The following is a 17,567-nucleotide window of genomic DNA, read 5'->3' on the forward strand; positions in this document are numbered from 1 at the left end:
AGATATTGTATAGTGCCATTAATAATCTTGGTAAGAATTTGTCATTAATGTTTCATAAGATAAAGCAATTTTAACAAATCATATTGCAATAGCATATTAGTTATTTAAAAGATATGATAACTATGATTTTATTTTCAAGAGGCTTAAAAAGAGAATAAAGCATTGATTACTTGTCATGTTGACAAAGAAATAATGCGAGAATAAATTGTTCATATATAAAGTAAATCAATCAATTTCATAATATACCATGTTCATATTTACCAAATGACAACACCGAGAGTGAATATAATTAGAAATAATCTGGATCTCGCACATACTGATGGCAACAATTAGACTACTCTACTGCACATCTAATATCCGACGTCAACAAGCGAGGTAAGAAACGATGAGAAAACATATCATAGACTGCACTACAGCGTGAGTGATAGACAAATTCCCCGGGGCTCCGTATCTCTGTAGATTCCACACAGAGATTGTACGGGGCAGGGTACATTACAGACTATAACAAGCAGACAGAAAGAAGGAGACTTACTCTCAAGTTAGGAAATTCCTCCTTCAGGTCAAAAGGCAAAATACAGCAAGTTTTACATTTGTCAGATGATGATAATGACGATGAAGATCACAACGATGACGGTGATAATGACGATGATAATGAAAATGAACAAGCTCGATTACACATAGAATAAAATCTAATACTTCTAAAGATATACTTTTTAAACAGCTACATGATTGTATATAAAGAATAGTATAAGATTTAATACTTCTATAAATATGTATATAAAGAATAATGAGCTAGCAAAAAAGACTGTCACAATGATTCAGTATTGAAATGACTTTAACGCTCTATTCCCCAATAATTACAGATGCCTGAACCTCCCAATATCTAATCAATTTCTTCAACAGATTAAAAATATCATCTCCACCAGCTACATGTCAGACAAGACCATCATTAAAAAAAATTTTGTTTGATGTACTCCGACCCACATTTTTCAAGTCGGGTAGGTAGGTCGGTATTTTTTTTTTGTTTGTTTTTGGAATGTCATGAAAATTAGATTTACAAATTTACTGATGTTTTCATTAAACACATAATGCTGCCAGACAGAATAGAGTTTAGAACATTCATTTTGTACACGTATATTATACACATACATCTTCCAATATCTTCTGAAATTTTCTCAGGACGTTTTGTATTCGTCATGGATGGGGACCTCAAACCGTTAAGAAATAAATTAACACCCCTTTTTATTACCACCGATTGATTCTTCTATTTGTGGTTTGACATTCATAATAGTAATCACTTCAACACTTAAATGTGATCCATGAATATCCAAGTGAATTACATGATGATGGCAATTTACAATCAGTTTTAATATTGCCCAATATAATTTTAATGCCGACTTCTCCACATCGTTCAGTTTGTTGTGACGATCATCTTCCATTCATTTGTCTCAGTTTAAGAGCAAAGTAAAAGTGCCTTTCACCTATTAAATCGTCATAACATTTAAATAATCCCATATCAAAATTTTATGCGTGCTTTTTCAGAAATATATATAGACCATCAACTTGAACGCAGACTCGTGGTCCGCCATAACTTTGGTGTGCTATCTCAGGTGATTTTTTATTTAAGTAACATGGCTTTCAAACTTTTGTACACAAATACGATCAGGCCTCGACGGGGGAGTTCGTAGCTCCTTGTTCTATCTTGTTGGTAGATAATGTGGTAATTTGGAACAGAGATGCGGTATATTTGATCGTTCATATAGATAAGTGTTTGAAAAGTTCCCGGATTAACAAATGGTCATTATCAAAGTGAAAGTAGAACCGAAAGACGCCCAAAGAACATTTTGATACAGTGTAATAAAAATTCTGTAAAACAGCTATCCAAAAAAATGGTATCAAATTTAAAACTAATTTGAAGAATGTCTACTTTCCAGGGAGGAAAAAAAAAATTAATTAAAATTTCGAAGTGTGGAAAAAACGATTGGGTCGGGGCAAATTTCACTGGTCGGTCGGAGTACATCAAACAAATCAATTTTTATTTTAAGCCCAATGAATATCTCCCTTATACATAATGGGTATCTTACACTACGTTCTGCTCGAGCCTAAATCATGACAGAAAAATAGTGGTAAATATATGACTCTAAATAATAACAAATAAAAACAGCAGTAAATATACGACCCTAAATCATAACAAATAAAAATAGCTGTCAATATACGACCCTAAATAATAACAACCAAAAAAAAAGCAGTAAATATACGAGTCCAGGTCACGGCAGAAAAATGCCACTAAATATTTATTAGTTACCGTATATACTCGCCTATAAGTCGGATTTTTGGGAGTCAATTTTTGGTCCAAAACTCTATGTCCGACTTATAGGCGCGTCCTAAGAAGATTGGTATTTTTCTAGGCGGCGTAATGTAGTGTTTTTTTTAAACAACTCCGACGATTATCATGGACTACCACACAAATGATTATTGTTTACAAATATCTAGACATATTGTATTGTTTATGTATTTTAAAATGATGTATAAAGTACAAGTATTTACATATTTTTATCTTGTTTAAAATTATTTACATACCGGTAACTAATACTTTCAATTCAACTAATCTATCGTTTATCGGTAAAATTGAATTACGAACCCGATTTAATATTGAAATATTCATATATATACCGGCTGAAATATATTTCATAAAAGAATGAATATTGTTAACAGATAATTTAGATCATCATTCTTGACTCCTAAAAACTCTATTGTTGATACATTGAACTAAGTAAACACGGTGTCAGGTACTGGTCATTAGGAGACCATAACTGCGTAGGTAAACAAGGGATCATTGTCCATAATAGATCAAGGGTTGGGTTTAAACCCCAAACATATATGGCTTGGATATTGAGCACCTCATAATTATTAATTTCTCAAAATATTTTTTGAAACATAGGTAAAAACACTAGAGCATTGACTTGAAATTGTCAACCGATTCTGACAAAAATTTGTACCGACTTATAGGCGGGTCAATGGCAAATTCCTACAAAATAATCTTAAGAAATACAACCGACTTATAGGCGGACCAACTTATAGGCGAGTATATACGGTATAAAGGTAAATTATTTTCTTACCCATTATCCATTATTTATCATATAATCTTAGTGCATTTTAAATTCAAATTATTCGGAAATCCTGTACATTCTAGGCTCCTCTCATAGTAACCTACTAGTAGCTATTAAAGTTTTCGTCTTGAGAAAGTTCTAGGTAACAAAGACTAAACTAGCAGCATATTGGATACATTTCTGAATAATAATACGAACACTAGCAGCGGAGGGATGTGTGAAATATTGATTTACACATCAAAAATGTCCTCCATAGTCAGTGACTTACTTTTGATATTTCTTTATCAAGAGCTGCATTCCTGTTCTCAAGGTCAGTCCGAATTTTTATTTCTGTCTGAATCTGGGACTCCAGACGATCCGCTGTTCCTCGATATCTGTTCACATCACTGGAGGACGACTGGTATTCCTACACAGAAAATAAATACTCTGTTTATCTGATATTCCTACACAGTACATAAATACTCTGTTTATCTGATATTCCTACACAGTAAAGAAATACACTGTTTATCTGATATTCCTACACAGTAAATACATACTCTGTTTATTCTGATATTCCTACACAGTAAAGAAATACACTGTTTATCTGATATTCCTACACAGTAAAGAAATACTATGTTTATCTGATATTCCTACACAGTAAATAAATACTCTGTTTATTCTGATATTCCTACACAGTAAAGAAATACTCTGTTTATCTGATATTCCTACACAGTAAAGAAATACTCTGTTAATATTCTGATGTTCCTACACAGTAAATAAATACTCCGTTTATTCTGATATTCCTACACAGTAAAGAAATACACTATTTATTCTGATGTTCCTACACAGTAAAGAAATACTCTGTTCATTCTGATGTTCCTACACAGTAAATAAATACTCTGTTTATTCTGATATTCCTACACAGTAAAGAAATACTCTGTTTATTCTGATATTCCTACACAGTAAAGAAATACTCTGTTTATATTGTACGGAACATTGAACTAATTTTATAAATCCTTGATGATGTTGAAGTTGCATATTCCTTCAATCATACAGTCATATACAAACTATTTAACATTTTTAAAGAAGATTGAATGTAATAGATTTGTTACATTGGCTGTTCCTGGTATACAGATCTGACTTGTATACGGATCTGACCTGTTACTCAGATCTGGCCTGTATACAGATCTCATCTGTTACACGGATCTGACCTGTAATACAGTCGGATTTGACCTGTAATACAGTCGGATCTTACCTGTATATGGATCTCACTTGTTACAAGGATCTGACCTGTAATACAGTCGGATCTGACCTGTAATACAGTCGGATCTGACCTGTATACAAATCTCACCTGTCACGGATCTGACCTGTAATAGTTGGATCTAACCTATATATGAATCTCACCTGTTACACGGACATGACCTGTAATAGTCGGATCTGACCTGTATACGGATCTCACCTGTTACACAGATCTCACCTGCTATAGTCGAATCTGACCTGTATACGGATCTGACCTGTTACACGGATCTGACCTGTAATAGTCGGATCTGACCTGTACACGGATCTCACCTGTAATAGTCGGATCTGACCTGTACACGGATCTCACCTGCTCTTTCTCCCTGATCTGGTTACGAAGCTCCTTGTTGTCTTTACTCATCGTCTCGAGACGTTCGGTCACCCCCTCTAACTCCTTCTTGTGGAACTGTTTCGTCTCATTCAGCTCAGACTCTAGTCGGGAAATCGTACTATCATACTTGGCCTATCAAAAAAAAAACACGAAAATCATATGGTCATACTTGGCCTATCAAAAACAGACAGATGGTAAGATTTTCCTCCTCATGTTGAACACACAAAGGTTTTAAGCTTATCATAGAAAACATGGTTATAATGAACCTCCAGGGCCAGTGAAAAACAAATAATAACCAAACTTCATTATATCAAATAAAATTTTTGTTACTTTCCTCTCATGGGGAAATAAATATCACTTCGCAATAAGTGTGAATTCAGTATAAACGCGTTTGTTATAAGTGTGTTTTACTGTTATTGTAATTTAAAGAAAATCCGGACACCATAAGAAGGAAGTCATCACATTAAGAATCACAATATCATCAGAATTTTCTCATGGGAAGTGTTAGTCGTACATGAACTCAGGACTTGCACAATCTAAGTGTAAATATCAATCTTTGACAACTTTCTCATGGGAAGTGTTAGTCGTACATGAACTCAGGACTTGCACAATCTAAGTGTAAATATCAATCTCTGACAACTTTTAAAATGAGATACTAGATCACCACTACATACAGCATTTCCAATAGCATCTGCCTCCAGTTTCATGATGTACGTCTGTTTCTTATGGAGGTCATCTTTGAGTTGCCTTGCCTGATTGGTCGCCTCGTCAAGGTCAGCCTCGATCTGACTGACGTGTCGGTGGTTCATGAACTGGTTGTCGGTGTTCCTCTGTCGTTCTCGCTTTATCTGGTCCTCCACGTGTGTGATTTGCTGAATGGACTCCTGAAGCTATTAACCAGACCAGCAATACATTATATTATATATATTAATATAATAAAGTTATTTCACAAAACTAAATTTTATTTTTATCAAAACTGTTAACATCTTACTGTGGTATGTTCTTGTATATATATATATTTAGAATGAATTCATTATCTAAATACCTTTGCCATATCATGAACACTTTAGTAGATTGCTCTAAAAATAACCCACACATGCGCCCCTACTAAATCCACCCTTGACTGGATACAAAATTATCCTTACTTTAGACACTAGTTATAAACACCTTTATGATTTCATTTTCTCCTTTCTTTAGACACTAGCTATAAACACCTTTATGATTTCATTTTCTCTCCTGGTGGAAATATTTAGACACTTGTTATAAACACCTTTATGATTTTACCTTGGTAGCCAGCTCTCTGTTATAAACACCTTTATGATTTTACCTTGGTAGACAGCTCTCTGTTATAAACACCTTTATGATTTTACCTTGGTAGCCAGCTCTCTGTTGTCCAATTCCAGCTGTTTGGACAGCTCCTCCAGTGACCGGATTTTGTCCACGTGCTTCTGCCGTTCCTCACCATCGTATTTTGTAGAGAGCTGTAAATGCTCCACCTCGCGTCGCGTTTGACTAAGTTCACGCCTCAGTGCCTCCAACTCCTTCAAGTCGCCTTCTTTCTGCTTCAGCGAGTCACGGAGAATCTTGATTTCTTTCTCCGATGTGAACTTTTCCTGGGTGACCTTGTCCAGTTGATCTTGAGTCTCAGACAAACGAGTCTTCATGGTCTCTATTTGCTTTTCAAGGTTCTGTCAAAACAAAACCAACTTCAAAACAAGATTTTGCCATAGTCTCTCCATTGATATTTCAAAGTTTTCCTCTTTTTATATCACATATTCTCCGAGGTATAAGTATCTGACAGATTACCATCTCACAAATCAAATTCCCGTAGGTTGCCCAGGGCACTATAGGGAGCTGCTTAGTTTTCACTCTTACAACAGATGCACTGTACTCAGGCATGTACAACAAAAGTGTATGTATCTATCAGTGTAAGGGGGCACCAAAAATAAGCTAAGTAGAACATCCCCATGTAAAATATGCTATCACTTTACTACAGGAAATTATGGCTTTAACCTTGACCTATGACCCTCAGACCCAGAAGAATTTAGGAGAATGAAAATCAGAAATGGAACTCTTTATATAGTGTATATATATTGTTCTGTATATGCACACACATCTACAAGCAGAGGTTACTGTACTCCAGAAACTCTGCTGCAAACAGACAACAAAGGCAAAACTGTCTTCATTCTTTTGGATAAGACAAACAGACTGAACTGACTTCAATCTTTTGGATAATACACACATAACTGACCTCAATCTTTTGGGATTCGATCCTCTGGGTGGCTCCGTTGACCTCGGGACTAGACTGTAACACCTGTTTGTTTCTCTCGGATTCGATCCGCTCCTGGATTTCAATGTGTGCTGCCCTAGCTTCCTCAAGTTCCTGATGAAGAAAACAAAACAGACAATGAAGAGCAAGACTGAAATTAAAACACCCAAACTACTGTTCAAGTACATCTGATAAATGAATAATCATTTGAATTTCAATTACTGATGTGTGTAAGTCACCAACTTTAAATGTTTTTAATTTACAGATTACAGAATAATCAAACCAAGGCACATGCATCAAGCTATTGACTTTTTCATTCCTTTGGTTACAAAGAGCAGTTTCTAAATCTAATGGCATTAATTAGTCACAGCTTATATCACACCTGTCACACCTTCAACCTCCCGGACCATTAGCCATACATCACAGGACTTGATAACAACACAAAAACTCCAAGGACAAATGGTGAACACCAAACCAATGAAGTCAGGGCAGATAATGTACTCCAGAATTTAATTCAGAATGTGGGTAGGTGGGGAGCAAGGTGCTTTACATGGTCTGAAATGTCTATTTCTGGATTTTGTACAACAGGATTAGGTAGGGGGTGAGGTCTATCAGAAATTTACATGGTCTGAAACAAGTATTCATTGACTCTGTACAACAGGGTTAGAAGGGGGGGGAGAGAGAGAGAGAGAGAGGGGGGGGGGGAGTGAGGTCTATCAGAAATTTACACAGTCCTAAAAGTCCATTTCTTGATTTTGTACAACAGGGTTAGTTGGGGAGCGAGCTAGGTCCATCAGAAAATTACATGGACGAAAACATCTATTTCTGGATTTTGAACAACAGAGTTAGGTGGGGGGAGCGATCAGGTCTATCAGAAATTTACACGGTCTGAAACGACTATTTCTGGATTTTGTATAACAGGGTTAGGTGGGGGAGTGAGGTCTATCAGAAATTTACATGGTCTGAAATGCCTATTTCTGGATTCTGTAAACACAGTGTGTTAATGATACCATTACCCTGATGTAGTTAGGGGAGTCTGGTGATTCACACAACAGCAAATGACTCTTTTTCTCTTGGTATCATTGAACCTTTTGGAAAGTTACAGCAGTAAAAAGGATTATGATAAAAACAGGCAATATACCTTCCCTATCTTATCAAGAATGTACTGGAAAAAAAACACCAAAAAATCAAGTAAAGTAAAACATGGCAATATATAGCTTCCTATCTTATCAAGAATGTACTGAAAAAAATCCCTCAGCAAATTAAGTCAAGTTTGTAATAATTTCAAAACTTTATTATTGAAAAAATAACTTTATTTTTTGTTTTAATTACTATGCTTTGATTTCTGTTTAAGACGCTATGTGCACAATACCTGCATTTACTAATTGCAGGACTTGTTATCAAAATAGTCATACAGACTGCCTAAATACAAATGACAGGCAAGTGGCCAAAGATCTTGTCAAATGGGTTTTTTCTTACATGTAATGGTAGAAATATGCTTGCAACACACAAACTCATGATTAAATGTGTCACACACAGTTATTCCTGTCAGTAAAGTATTAAGCATTCCTACTCTTTCATTATGAACTAAATGGCTGATTATTTCTATTCTCGATTTCTATGTTAAGTTCTAGAAATACCCTGTCCTAAAGCATTAAACCAGGGGAGCTAACTCCTGGAATGAATTGAATCATTCCAGGGGCAGTTAACTCCTGCAGGTTTTGGACCAACCTCTCTCAGATTCATCCTTAATAGTCTGTACAGGGTCATCTATGCGAACAAATTGCACAGAGACAATGAATTATCTAAAGCTAACCTACTTATGGAACAATTCAAACAATGCAGCTGAACAATATGATGCATACAAATGTTGAAATCAGAAGAGTTCACCAGTAAATGTGTAATGTGAAACACTATGTCCTTAACTATCACAAAGTCCTTTGATGGCAAATTTTGACCTTGACATGTCATCATATGACCTTCATCTCAATTTTGAATAAAGCTTTGATCTTGAAATTTCAGTTAAAAGAGAAACTCTTCATATCTTGCTATACTATACTATACAGACAGACAAACAGAATGAAAAGCATGTCAAAAACATTGTATCTGATAAAAACATTGTCTCTGATCTTTGAAATCTTGGAGGTATATAAAGTCACATATAAAATTTACTGTTTGTCTAGCTCAGCCAATCAATAGTCTTCAGGCTGGTGTCAATTTTAGAATTCTATTCAAACTAAAGAAGTAACCAAATTCTTTAAAACTAACTTTAGAACATATGTGCCAAATCTGGAAACTTTGGATAGCAGTGTCTGTTTATTTCCAAAATTCTGATCATTTCAAGAATGAACAACATTAGGGAATAATTCATGCTTCAGTGACTCTTTCCTTCTAAAATCAGATACACACAGATAGAAGAAGGGCAAATTTTAATCAACAACAAAATGTAACATCATTATCAGAAATGTTCAACTCAGTCTCTGTCCAAATCTAGCTCAAATTCTATGGTGACTACTGTTGTTCAATTTTGAGATACGAAATACTGTAAAATTGGATCTTTTCATGAGGTTAAATTTTTGTGGTTTGAGAAAATTTCAATGTTTTTGTGGGGACTTAATTTTGTGGTTTGAGCGAACTTCAGCATTTTCATGGGGACTTAATTTTGTGGTTTGAGCGAACTTTAGTGTTTTCATGGGGACTTGATTTGTAGTTTGAGCGAACTTTAGCATTTTCATGGGGACTTAATTTTGTGATTTGAGCGAACTTTTGTTTTCATGGGGACTTGATTTGTAGTTTGAATAAACTGCAGTTTTATATGGGGACTCAATTTGTAGCTGACAAGATGTCATTCTTTTATCGTAATTCATTTTCTCTTATTGATGGAGGCCAGTTTAAATTTGTGGGAAATTCAATGTCCATACCATAGAAACAAAAATCAAAATCTCACTAAAAACCAATCATTGTACAGTATTCACATTTTGTGATTTACATAGTTTGTGCGACTGGCATATTTCTAAAAAGTTCAAATTTTAAAATTGCTGGACGCCTGTCCAATTATCTGAACTTGTCCATGTTTATCCCTGATTTCAGTTTCCTAACAATACACAGTCTGTACTTTACAGTCCCCCACACACAGGGCACAGTTTCCTAACAATACACAGTCTGTACTTTACAGTCCCCCACACACATGATTTCTGGTTCCTAACAATACACAGTCTGTACTTTACAGTCCCCCACACACAGGGCACAGTTTCCTAACAATACACAGTCTGTACTTTAGGCTGTCTAAAGTTAATTCTACGTTTAACGTCACCCGCGCGCGTAGGTTTTGGCGAAATTCCCATTTTGAAAAAACAAACAAATCCGGATTTGAAGTAGTCGTTCAGGTTTGGTTTTTCATTTAGCGACTTAATTCTACATCCCGTGTAAGAGGAAAACGCACTGAAAAATTTCATCAGAGGCCCTTAAATGAAGAAAATGGAAGTATATGCCACTATTAAAGTAAAGAAAACGTACAAAGATGGTTTGAACCGAACTAATCTCAGCGAGATTCGTCGAGGCTGGATATTTGGACTGACGCCTCTTCCGAATGTCAGACCAGTGTCGCACAAAGTGATTCGGGAAATCTTGCCTGAAATTCAGCCGCTTTTTGCGATCAAAATGGGTTAAGTAATTCCTTGATCGCTTCAACTTTTCGTCTTAGACATCCTATTAACTCCCTATCACATTTCATATTTACCTTCTCAACACTGAAGAGTTCCGATGTACTATTTCATGACAGTTTGTACGATTGGAAATACAGAACTTGCTGATTGATAATTACTTTGTACAAAGCATTTAATCATAAAAATTAAAAGCACTAAAAAGAAAACTGTAATTATTTAATCAATTTATTTGAAGGCGTCCTAAACTATCGGAATCCTGCCTTGTATTTGTAGATGTGAAGGTACAATCCTGATCTTTTAGTTGTGGTACATCAGATTAGCATCTTCCTTTCAAAATTGTATTTAAAAAAATCAACACAAAACAAAGTAAAGCATATTTTAAACTTTAAGATGTGTTATTATAAAAATGCATGAAATATTGTCATCATAATTTTAATTGTAACTGAGTCACATGTGTCTAGCAACTATTTCCACAAAAGGAAGTTTTCCTTTAGTTTGCTATGTTTGTGGTGATGAAAATCCATTGGATGTACCACCTGATATTATCGCAAGCCACTCCTCTGCTCACCCAATCTGCATGGTGTGTTCGCAGAAGGGATACAAACCCAGATTAAGGAAAAAGTCCTTGCTGGAAAAACGCAAAAATTGACTTGGACTTGAAAATCAAATCCCACAATGTGTTTAATTTGACATATTACGTTTTTGGTCACTATATTGGGTGATGTCTATTTGAAATTGTTGATTTTTGGGTCACTGAATAGGTGATTTTCAATAAATACACATTTGTTTAAAATTTTTGTTTGTTTATTTTTTTCCTCCCTCCCTCGTAGGTTTTGAAGTTTTGAGGTGATGTTAAATGTAGAATTAATTTTGAACAGCCTTACAGTCCCCCACACACAGGGCACAGTTTCCTAACAATACACAGTCTGTACTTTACAGTCCCCCACACACAGGACACAGTTTCCTAACAATACACAGTCTGTACTTTACAGTCCCCCACACACAGGGCACAGTTTCTTACAATACACAGTCTGTACTTTACAGTCCCCCACACACAGGGCACAGTTTCCTAACAATACACAGTCTGTACTTTACAGTCCCCCACACACAGGGCACAGTTTCTTACAATACACAGTCTGTACTTTACAGTCCCCCACACACAGGGCACAGTTTCCTAACAATACACAGTCTGTACTTTACAGTCCCCCACACACAGGACACAGTTTCTTACAATACACAGTCTGTACTTTACAGTCCCCCACACACAGGACACAGTTTCTTACAATACACAGTCTGTACTTTACAGTTCCCCACACACAGGACACAGTTTCCTAACAATACACAGTCTGTACTTTACAGTCCCCCACACACAGGGCACAGTTTCTTACAATATACAGTCTGTACTTTACAGTCCCCCACACACAGGGCACAGTTTCCTAACAATACACAGTCTGTACTTTACAGTCCCCCACACACAGGGCACAGTTTCTTACAATACACAGTCTGTACTTTACAGTCCCCCACACACAGGACACAGTTTCTTACAATACACAGTCTGTACTTTACAGTCCCCAACACACAGGGCACAGTTTCTTACAATACACAGTCTGTACTTTACAGTCCCCCACACACAGAGCACAGTTTCCTAACAATACACAGTCTGTACTTTACAGTCCCCCACACACAGGGCACAGTTTCTTACAATACACAGTCTGTACTTTACAGTCCCCCACACACAGGGCACAGTTTCCTAACAATACACAGTCTGTACTTTACAGTCCCCCACACACAGAGCACAGTTTCCTAACAATACACAGTCTGTACTTTACAGTCCCACACACACAGGGCAGTTTCCTAACAATACACAGTCTGTACTTTACAGTCCCCCACACACAGGGCACAGTTTCCTAACAATACACAGTATGTAATTTACAGTCCCCCACACACAGGACACAGTTTCTTACAATACAGTCTGTACTTGACAGTCCCCCACACACAGGGCACAGTTTCTTACAATACACAGTCTGTACTTTACAGTCCCCCACACACAGGACACAGTTTCTTACAATACACAGTCTGTACTTTACAGTCCCCCACACACAGGGCACAGTTTCCTAACAATACACAGTCTGTACTTTACAGTCCCCCACACACAGGGCACAGTGTCTTACAAATGCTGACATCTTTCAAAATGTGTTATCATAAATGACATAACCCCTGTACCTGCTCGTGTTTCTCCATGGTAACCTGGAGTTCTTCCTGTGCGGCGAATAGATCATCCTGCAGACCGCGCACCTGACTCTCCAGAGACTGCACCTGGACAGGTTAACGACAGGTGTTAACGATAAACACAAAGTGACAGAAGGATAGGTCTCCTCTCTTGTGCATTTGCACATTTTTCTATCTTAATGTCAAGCATGCACTGTTAAATTGTAAATTAACCTTGTACCGCTGTGTGCTATTTTCACTTTTGATTAATATTTGACAGATCTATCACATTTTCCATGAAATATGGGATAAAAATCCCCAAAGTATGAACTGATGTTTATTGATGGAAAATGCAGATTATTCATCAATTTGATACTATGAAAATTGAAATTAGTGAAAAGCAAACACATCTAGAAATTAAGGATAATTCATTTCGAACTAGAAAATGAGTAATGAAAGTTACAAGAAGTTAGATAGCATAATATTTATGTGAAATATTCAGCTTGATAACATGAAAGGAACATTGTAAATTTAAAACAATATAAAAACCGACAACAAAATAACAAGACTATATATCCCTTTACAAAGTGAGAAGAGTTCATGATTGAGCAACAGAGTGGATACATTTAATTCACAGAACTGTCACCTTTTCTTTTATTCTACTTCCTATGTCCTGTTTGTAAAAAATAACAAGTTGTTATTTCCTGTACCATTAATTTAGTTCTACAAATTAAGAACTCAATAAAACGCCCTTTAATACCCTCCATCCCTATATCAAGATTATTGTGTTTACCTTATCAATCAGATATTCTGCTTGAACAAACTAATAACATCCATAATTATAATGGAGAAAAAAAACCTATTAACATCCGTAATTATAACGGAGAAAAAAAACCTATTAACATCCGTAACTATAATGGAGGAAAAAACTATTAACATCCGTAATTATAATGGAGAAAAAAACTATTAATATTCGTAATTATAATGGAGAGAAAAACTATTAACATCCGTAATTATAATGGAGAAAGTGTACTGTACCACTTCCTCATGGAACAACTTCAGTTAAGGAATAAATTTCTAGCTAGTTTGTATCATGGATAAGACAATTATCAGGCATCATCTCCTGCTTCCAGTGTTTTTATCTCCCCATTACACACATCTAATAGTCATGTGTTACTTAGGTTTTATGATTCACAAAAACTTTATCGGACCTCGATATGTTTATATTACAAAAGAATAGTACAAATATGCATAATGTTTCTGTAAAAACAATTACATCCAAAATGAAGCACTGTTTACTTAGTTTTACGTCTGCAATAAATTTATTTATCTATTAATGCTATAAATCCCAGGTTTTTTTAATAGTCATGCTGCCCTTTTCTTGACACACTTTTACCTTATTCGTAAACTGCCTTTGGATATTCTCGTGATCTGTCCGCTGATCGTCCAGAATCTGTTCCAGGTCTCGGACCGTGACCTCTAGCTTATTCCTGATGACCCTCTCATTTTCCAGACTTTCACGCGTGTCCTCCAGTTCTAATTTAATACTCTCGAATTCCTCAATTTCCTGCTCAAGGTCGGAGATCTCACGATTTTTGTCCTCAAGCTGGTCCTCAATATCACATTTTTCAGACACTAATTTTTCCAAATCTTTCACTCTCTTTTCTAAATGAGACACCTCATCTAGTTTTTTCTCATAAGTACTATTTGTTTTTTGCATTTCTTCCAGGAGGACTTCAAGGTCACGAGCTTTGACCTCCACCTCTGAACACTGACTTCGTTCATCATCCAACATTTGTTTTGATCGTGACAATTCTTGAAATGTTAATTGAAGTTTCATTTTTAAGTCCTCCAGTTCACCTCTGTGTTCCTCCTGAGTGTTCACTTTATCTTTCTCATGAACATGTTTTAGATTGTCAATATCACTTTTTAATCTACTAATCTCTGCCTCTTGAGCTTCCTAAGAAACAGAATAAAATTTGTACAGCTTCGTTGGTGTTACAAATGTAAAACGAGAATTACCAGCATTGTAGACGTACTTCTTCCAGCTGTAATCTTAATAGCACTATTTGCGATACACTTGATTGCTATTACACATGTATATACCACTAATAACAGAACATATTTATAGACATACTTATCCACAATACTATACATTTAATTCTATACTGTGCTAATTTATGAAAGCACATCATCTATAGTCCTTATGTTGCTACACTATTATTACAACAGTGTAGAACATTTTGTTTTAGAATCAACATTTACTACACACGTAAACATTTTGTTTTAGAATCAACATTTACTACACACGTAAACATTTTGTTTTAGAATCAACATTTCCTACACACGTAAACATTTTGTTTTAGAATCAACATTTCCTACACACGTAAACATTTTGTTTTAGAATCAACATTTACTACACACGTAAACATTTTCTTTTAGAATCAACATTTACTACACACGTAAACATTTTCTTTTAGAATCAACATTTACTACACACGTAAACATTTTTGATGGACTTGCTTTTCTATACTTACAACTGTTTTAATGAGATCCTTTTCTGCCTTTTCCTTTTCTTGTATTTCATCCTTTAAATCACTGACTTCTTTAGTCAATTTCTGAACCTGCTCTCGCATGTGGCCAATTATTATCTAGCATAAAAACAACAAATGATACGTAACAGAGTTGTGAAAGTTGCAAAGTATTTCTCAAGTGTTTGATTGATTTAATTCCATTCATTATGCCAATATTCCCTGAAATATATTCTGATTTCATTACAAATACCTATATTTCTAATTAGATTGAGTCACCAACCTCTTTATAAACAACAAATATCTTTGGGACATTTACTCAGTAACTTAATTCTTTTGTCCTGCATCAGAAGTCTACAATCTTAATTCCTACCACTTGTCTAATCATCTATCATATTTATTATTGATTTCAATTCAGCATCATTAGTGAATTCTACGATTTCAATTCAGCATCATTGTCCTACAATTCTACAATTTCAATTCAGCATCACTATTCTACGATTTCAATGCCTACCTCTTGTTTAGACATCATTATTCTACGATTTCAATGCCTACCTCTTGTTTAGACATTATTATTCTACGATTTCAATGCCTAAATCTTGTTTAGACATCATTATTCTACGATTTTAGTGCCTACCTCTTGTTTAGACATCATTATTCTACGATTTCGATGCCTACCTCTTGTTTAGACATTATTCTACGATTCTAAGATTTCGATGCCTACCTCTTGTTTAGACATTGTTCTACGATTTCAATGCCTACCTCTTGTTTAGACATTATTCTACGATTTTACGATTTCAATGCCTACCTCTTGTTTAGACATTATTCTACGATTTTACGATTTCAATGCCTACCTCTTGTTTAGACAACTCCTGACCATCCATCTGTAACCGCTCCAGTTCTCCTTGCAGACTTTCCACTTGATTTAATAAGTCTTTATTTTCCTTTGTTAATGCTTCCGATCGACAAGACAATTCAAATTTTTCTGATCTAACAGTTTCTAATTCAGAATTGGTTTTGTCTAGTAATGTTAAGGTCCGATTGAACTCATTCTTCTGGTTCATTAACTCTTCGTGTGAACACTTATAAGTTTCTACCTCTGATTTGAGAGTCTGTAGTTCCTCTGTAAGATGAATTTCTTCCTTACTGAGAGCTAGCTTTTGATTGGCTAATAGTTCTTTTTCAGATTGAGCTTCATCAAGCTCACGTTTGACTGTATCAAGTTCATTTGTTAAATCACACTTTTCCTGATTTAGAATGCGAACGGAGTCCTGAAATGATGTCAAATTGGATTGTGCATTATTTACAATATGTCATTAACATGAAATACACAGAACATTTTTAATGCCTTTTAAAAATCTCCAACATTTATGGAAGTAATATCTTTCTGACACCTCAAGTACTTTCAGTTCCTTGATTTATACAATATTTTTTTATGTACCTGTAATGAGTGAATTTTCTGAGCGTCTGCTCTGAGAGTCTTGACCTCCTTTTCCAAACTTCCCAAACGCAGCTTCAGCTCATCCCTGTCTTTAGTGACCTCTTCACAGGCAGTCTATTAAATAATCAAATTCATGGAGATACCATAATATCCTTACAGTTCGATCACATTCTCCTGAACATCATTTCCTCCTTTTCCTTACTTAACACATTTATCACATTATCATTACAATTGTTCCACATTCTCCTTACCATTACATAATTCTCTCTGAACAATTCTACAACATTTCCCTCGCCTCAGGTTTCCTCACACGCCAACCTACCTAAGGAAATCCAATCTACCTCAGAAAACTCCAACTTACCTCCTCAGGAAACTTCAACCTACCCCCAGGAATCAATAACCCACCTCATGAAACTCCAATCTACCTCAAGAAACCCCAATCTACCCCAGAAAATTCCAACCTACCTCAGGAAACTCCAACCTACCTCAGCTTCCTCTAACTGGTTCTCTGCTTCCTCCAGTTCTGATCGCAGACTTTTGTTCTTCATCTGTAACTGCTGAACAGAGATTTGTAACTTCTCTACCTCTTCTGTCAGGGAGGTCACCTAAGAATTATATCAAACAGAGGCTAAACAACACTTTCTATTGATGTCACCAAGGCCTCATGGTTTAGAACACCATGACAGCTTGATACATGGCATTGACCTTTATCTGACCTTTACGTTTTGACATAAAAA

The 17,567-nt window shown here is 35.7% G+C and overlaps 1 protein-coding gene across 29 annotated transcripts in view; it reads right to left on the minus strand.

The window, feature by feature from the left end:
• LOC125664538 (myosin-11-like) overlaps positions 1–17,567 on the minus strand; it is an 89,289-nt gene that overhangs the window by 39,392 nt on the left and 32,330 nt on the right. For 13 of the 29 annotated variants that reach the window (XM_056152843.1, XM_056152839.1, XM_056152834.1 and 10 more), the window contains 14 exons: positions 17,316–17,435; positions 16,831–16,944; positions 16,244–16,660; positions 15,396–15,509; positions 14,255–14,818; positions 13,505–13,531; positions 12,874–12,966; positions 8,717–8,755; positions 6,968–7,099; positions 6,087–6,404; positions 5,391–5,606; positions 4,696–4,848; positions 3,379–3,516; positions 533–553 (listed from right to left, as the gene is read on the minus strand). In XM_056152843.1, coding sequence (XP_056008818.1) covers positions 533–553; positions 3,379–3,516; positions 4,696–4,848; positions 5,391–5,606; positions 6,087–6,404; positions 6,968–7,099; positions 8,717–8,755; positions 12,874–12,966; positions 13,505–13,531; positions 14,255–14,818; positions 15,396–15,509; positions 16,244–16,660; positions 16,831–16,944; positions 17,316–17,435 — 2,466 coding nt within the window. The remainder of the gene's footprint in view (positions 1–532; positions 554–3,378; positions 3,517–4,695; positions 4,849–5,390; positions 5,607–6,086; positions 6,405–6,967; positions 7,100–8,716; positions 8,756–12,873; positions 12,967–13,504; positions 13,532–14,254; positions 14,819–15,395; positions 15,510–16,243; positions 16,661–16,830; positions 16,945–17,315; positions 17,436–17,567) is intronic. The other 16 variants (XM_056152836.1, XM_056152850.1, XM_056152848.1 and 13 more) reach the window with 7 other exon arrangements.

This window comes from Ostrea edulis, chromosome 1, assembly GCF_947568905.1.
Source record: "Ostrea edulis chromosome 1, xbOstEdul1.1, whole genome shotgun sequence".
Taxonomy (NCBI): Eukaryota; Metazoa; Mollusca; class Bivalvia; order Ostreida; family Ostreidae; genus Ostrea; species Ostrea edulis.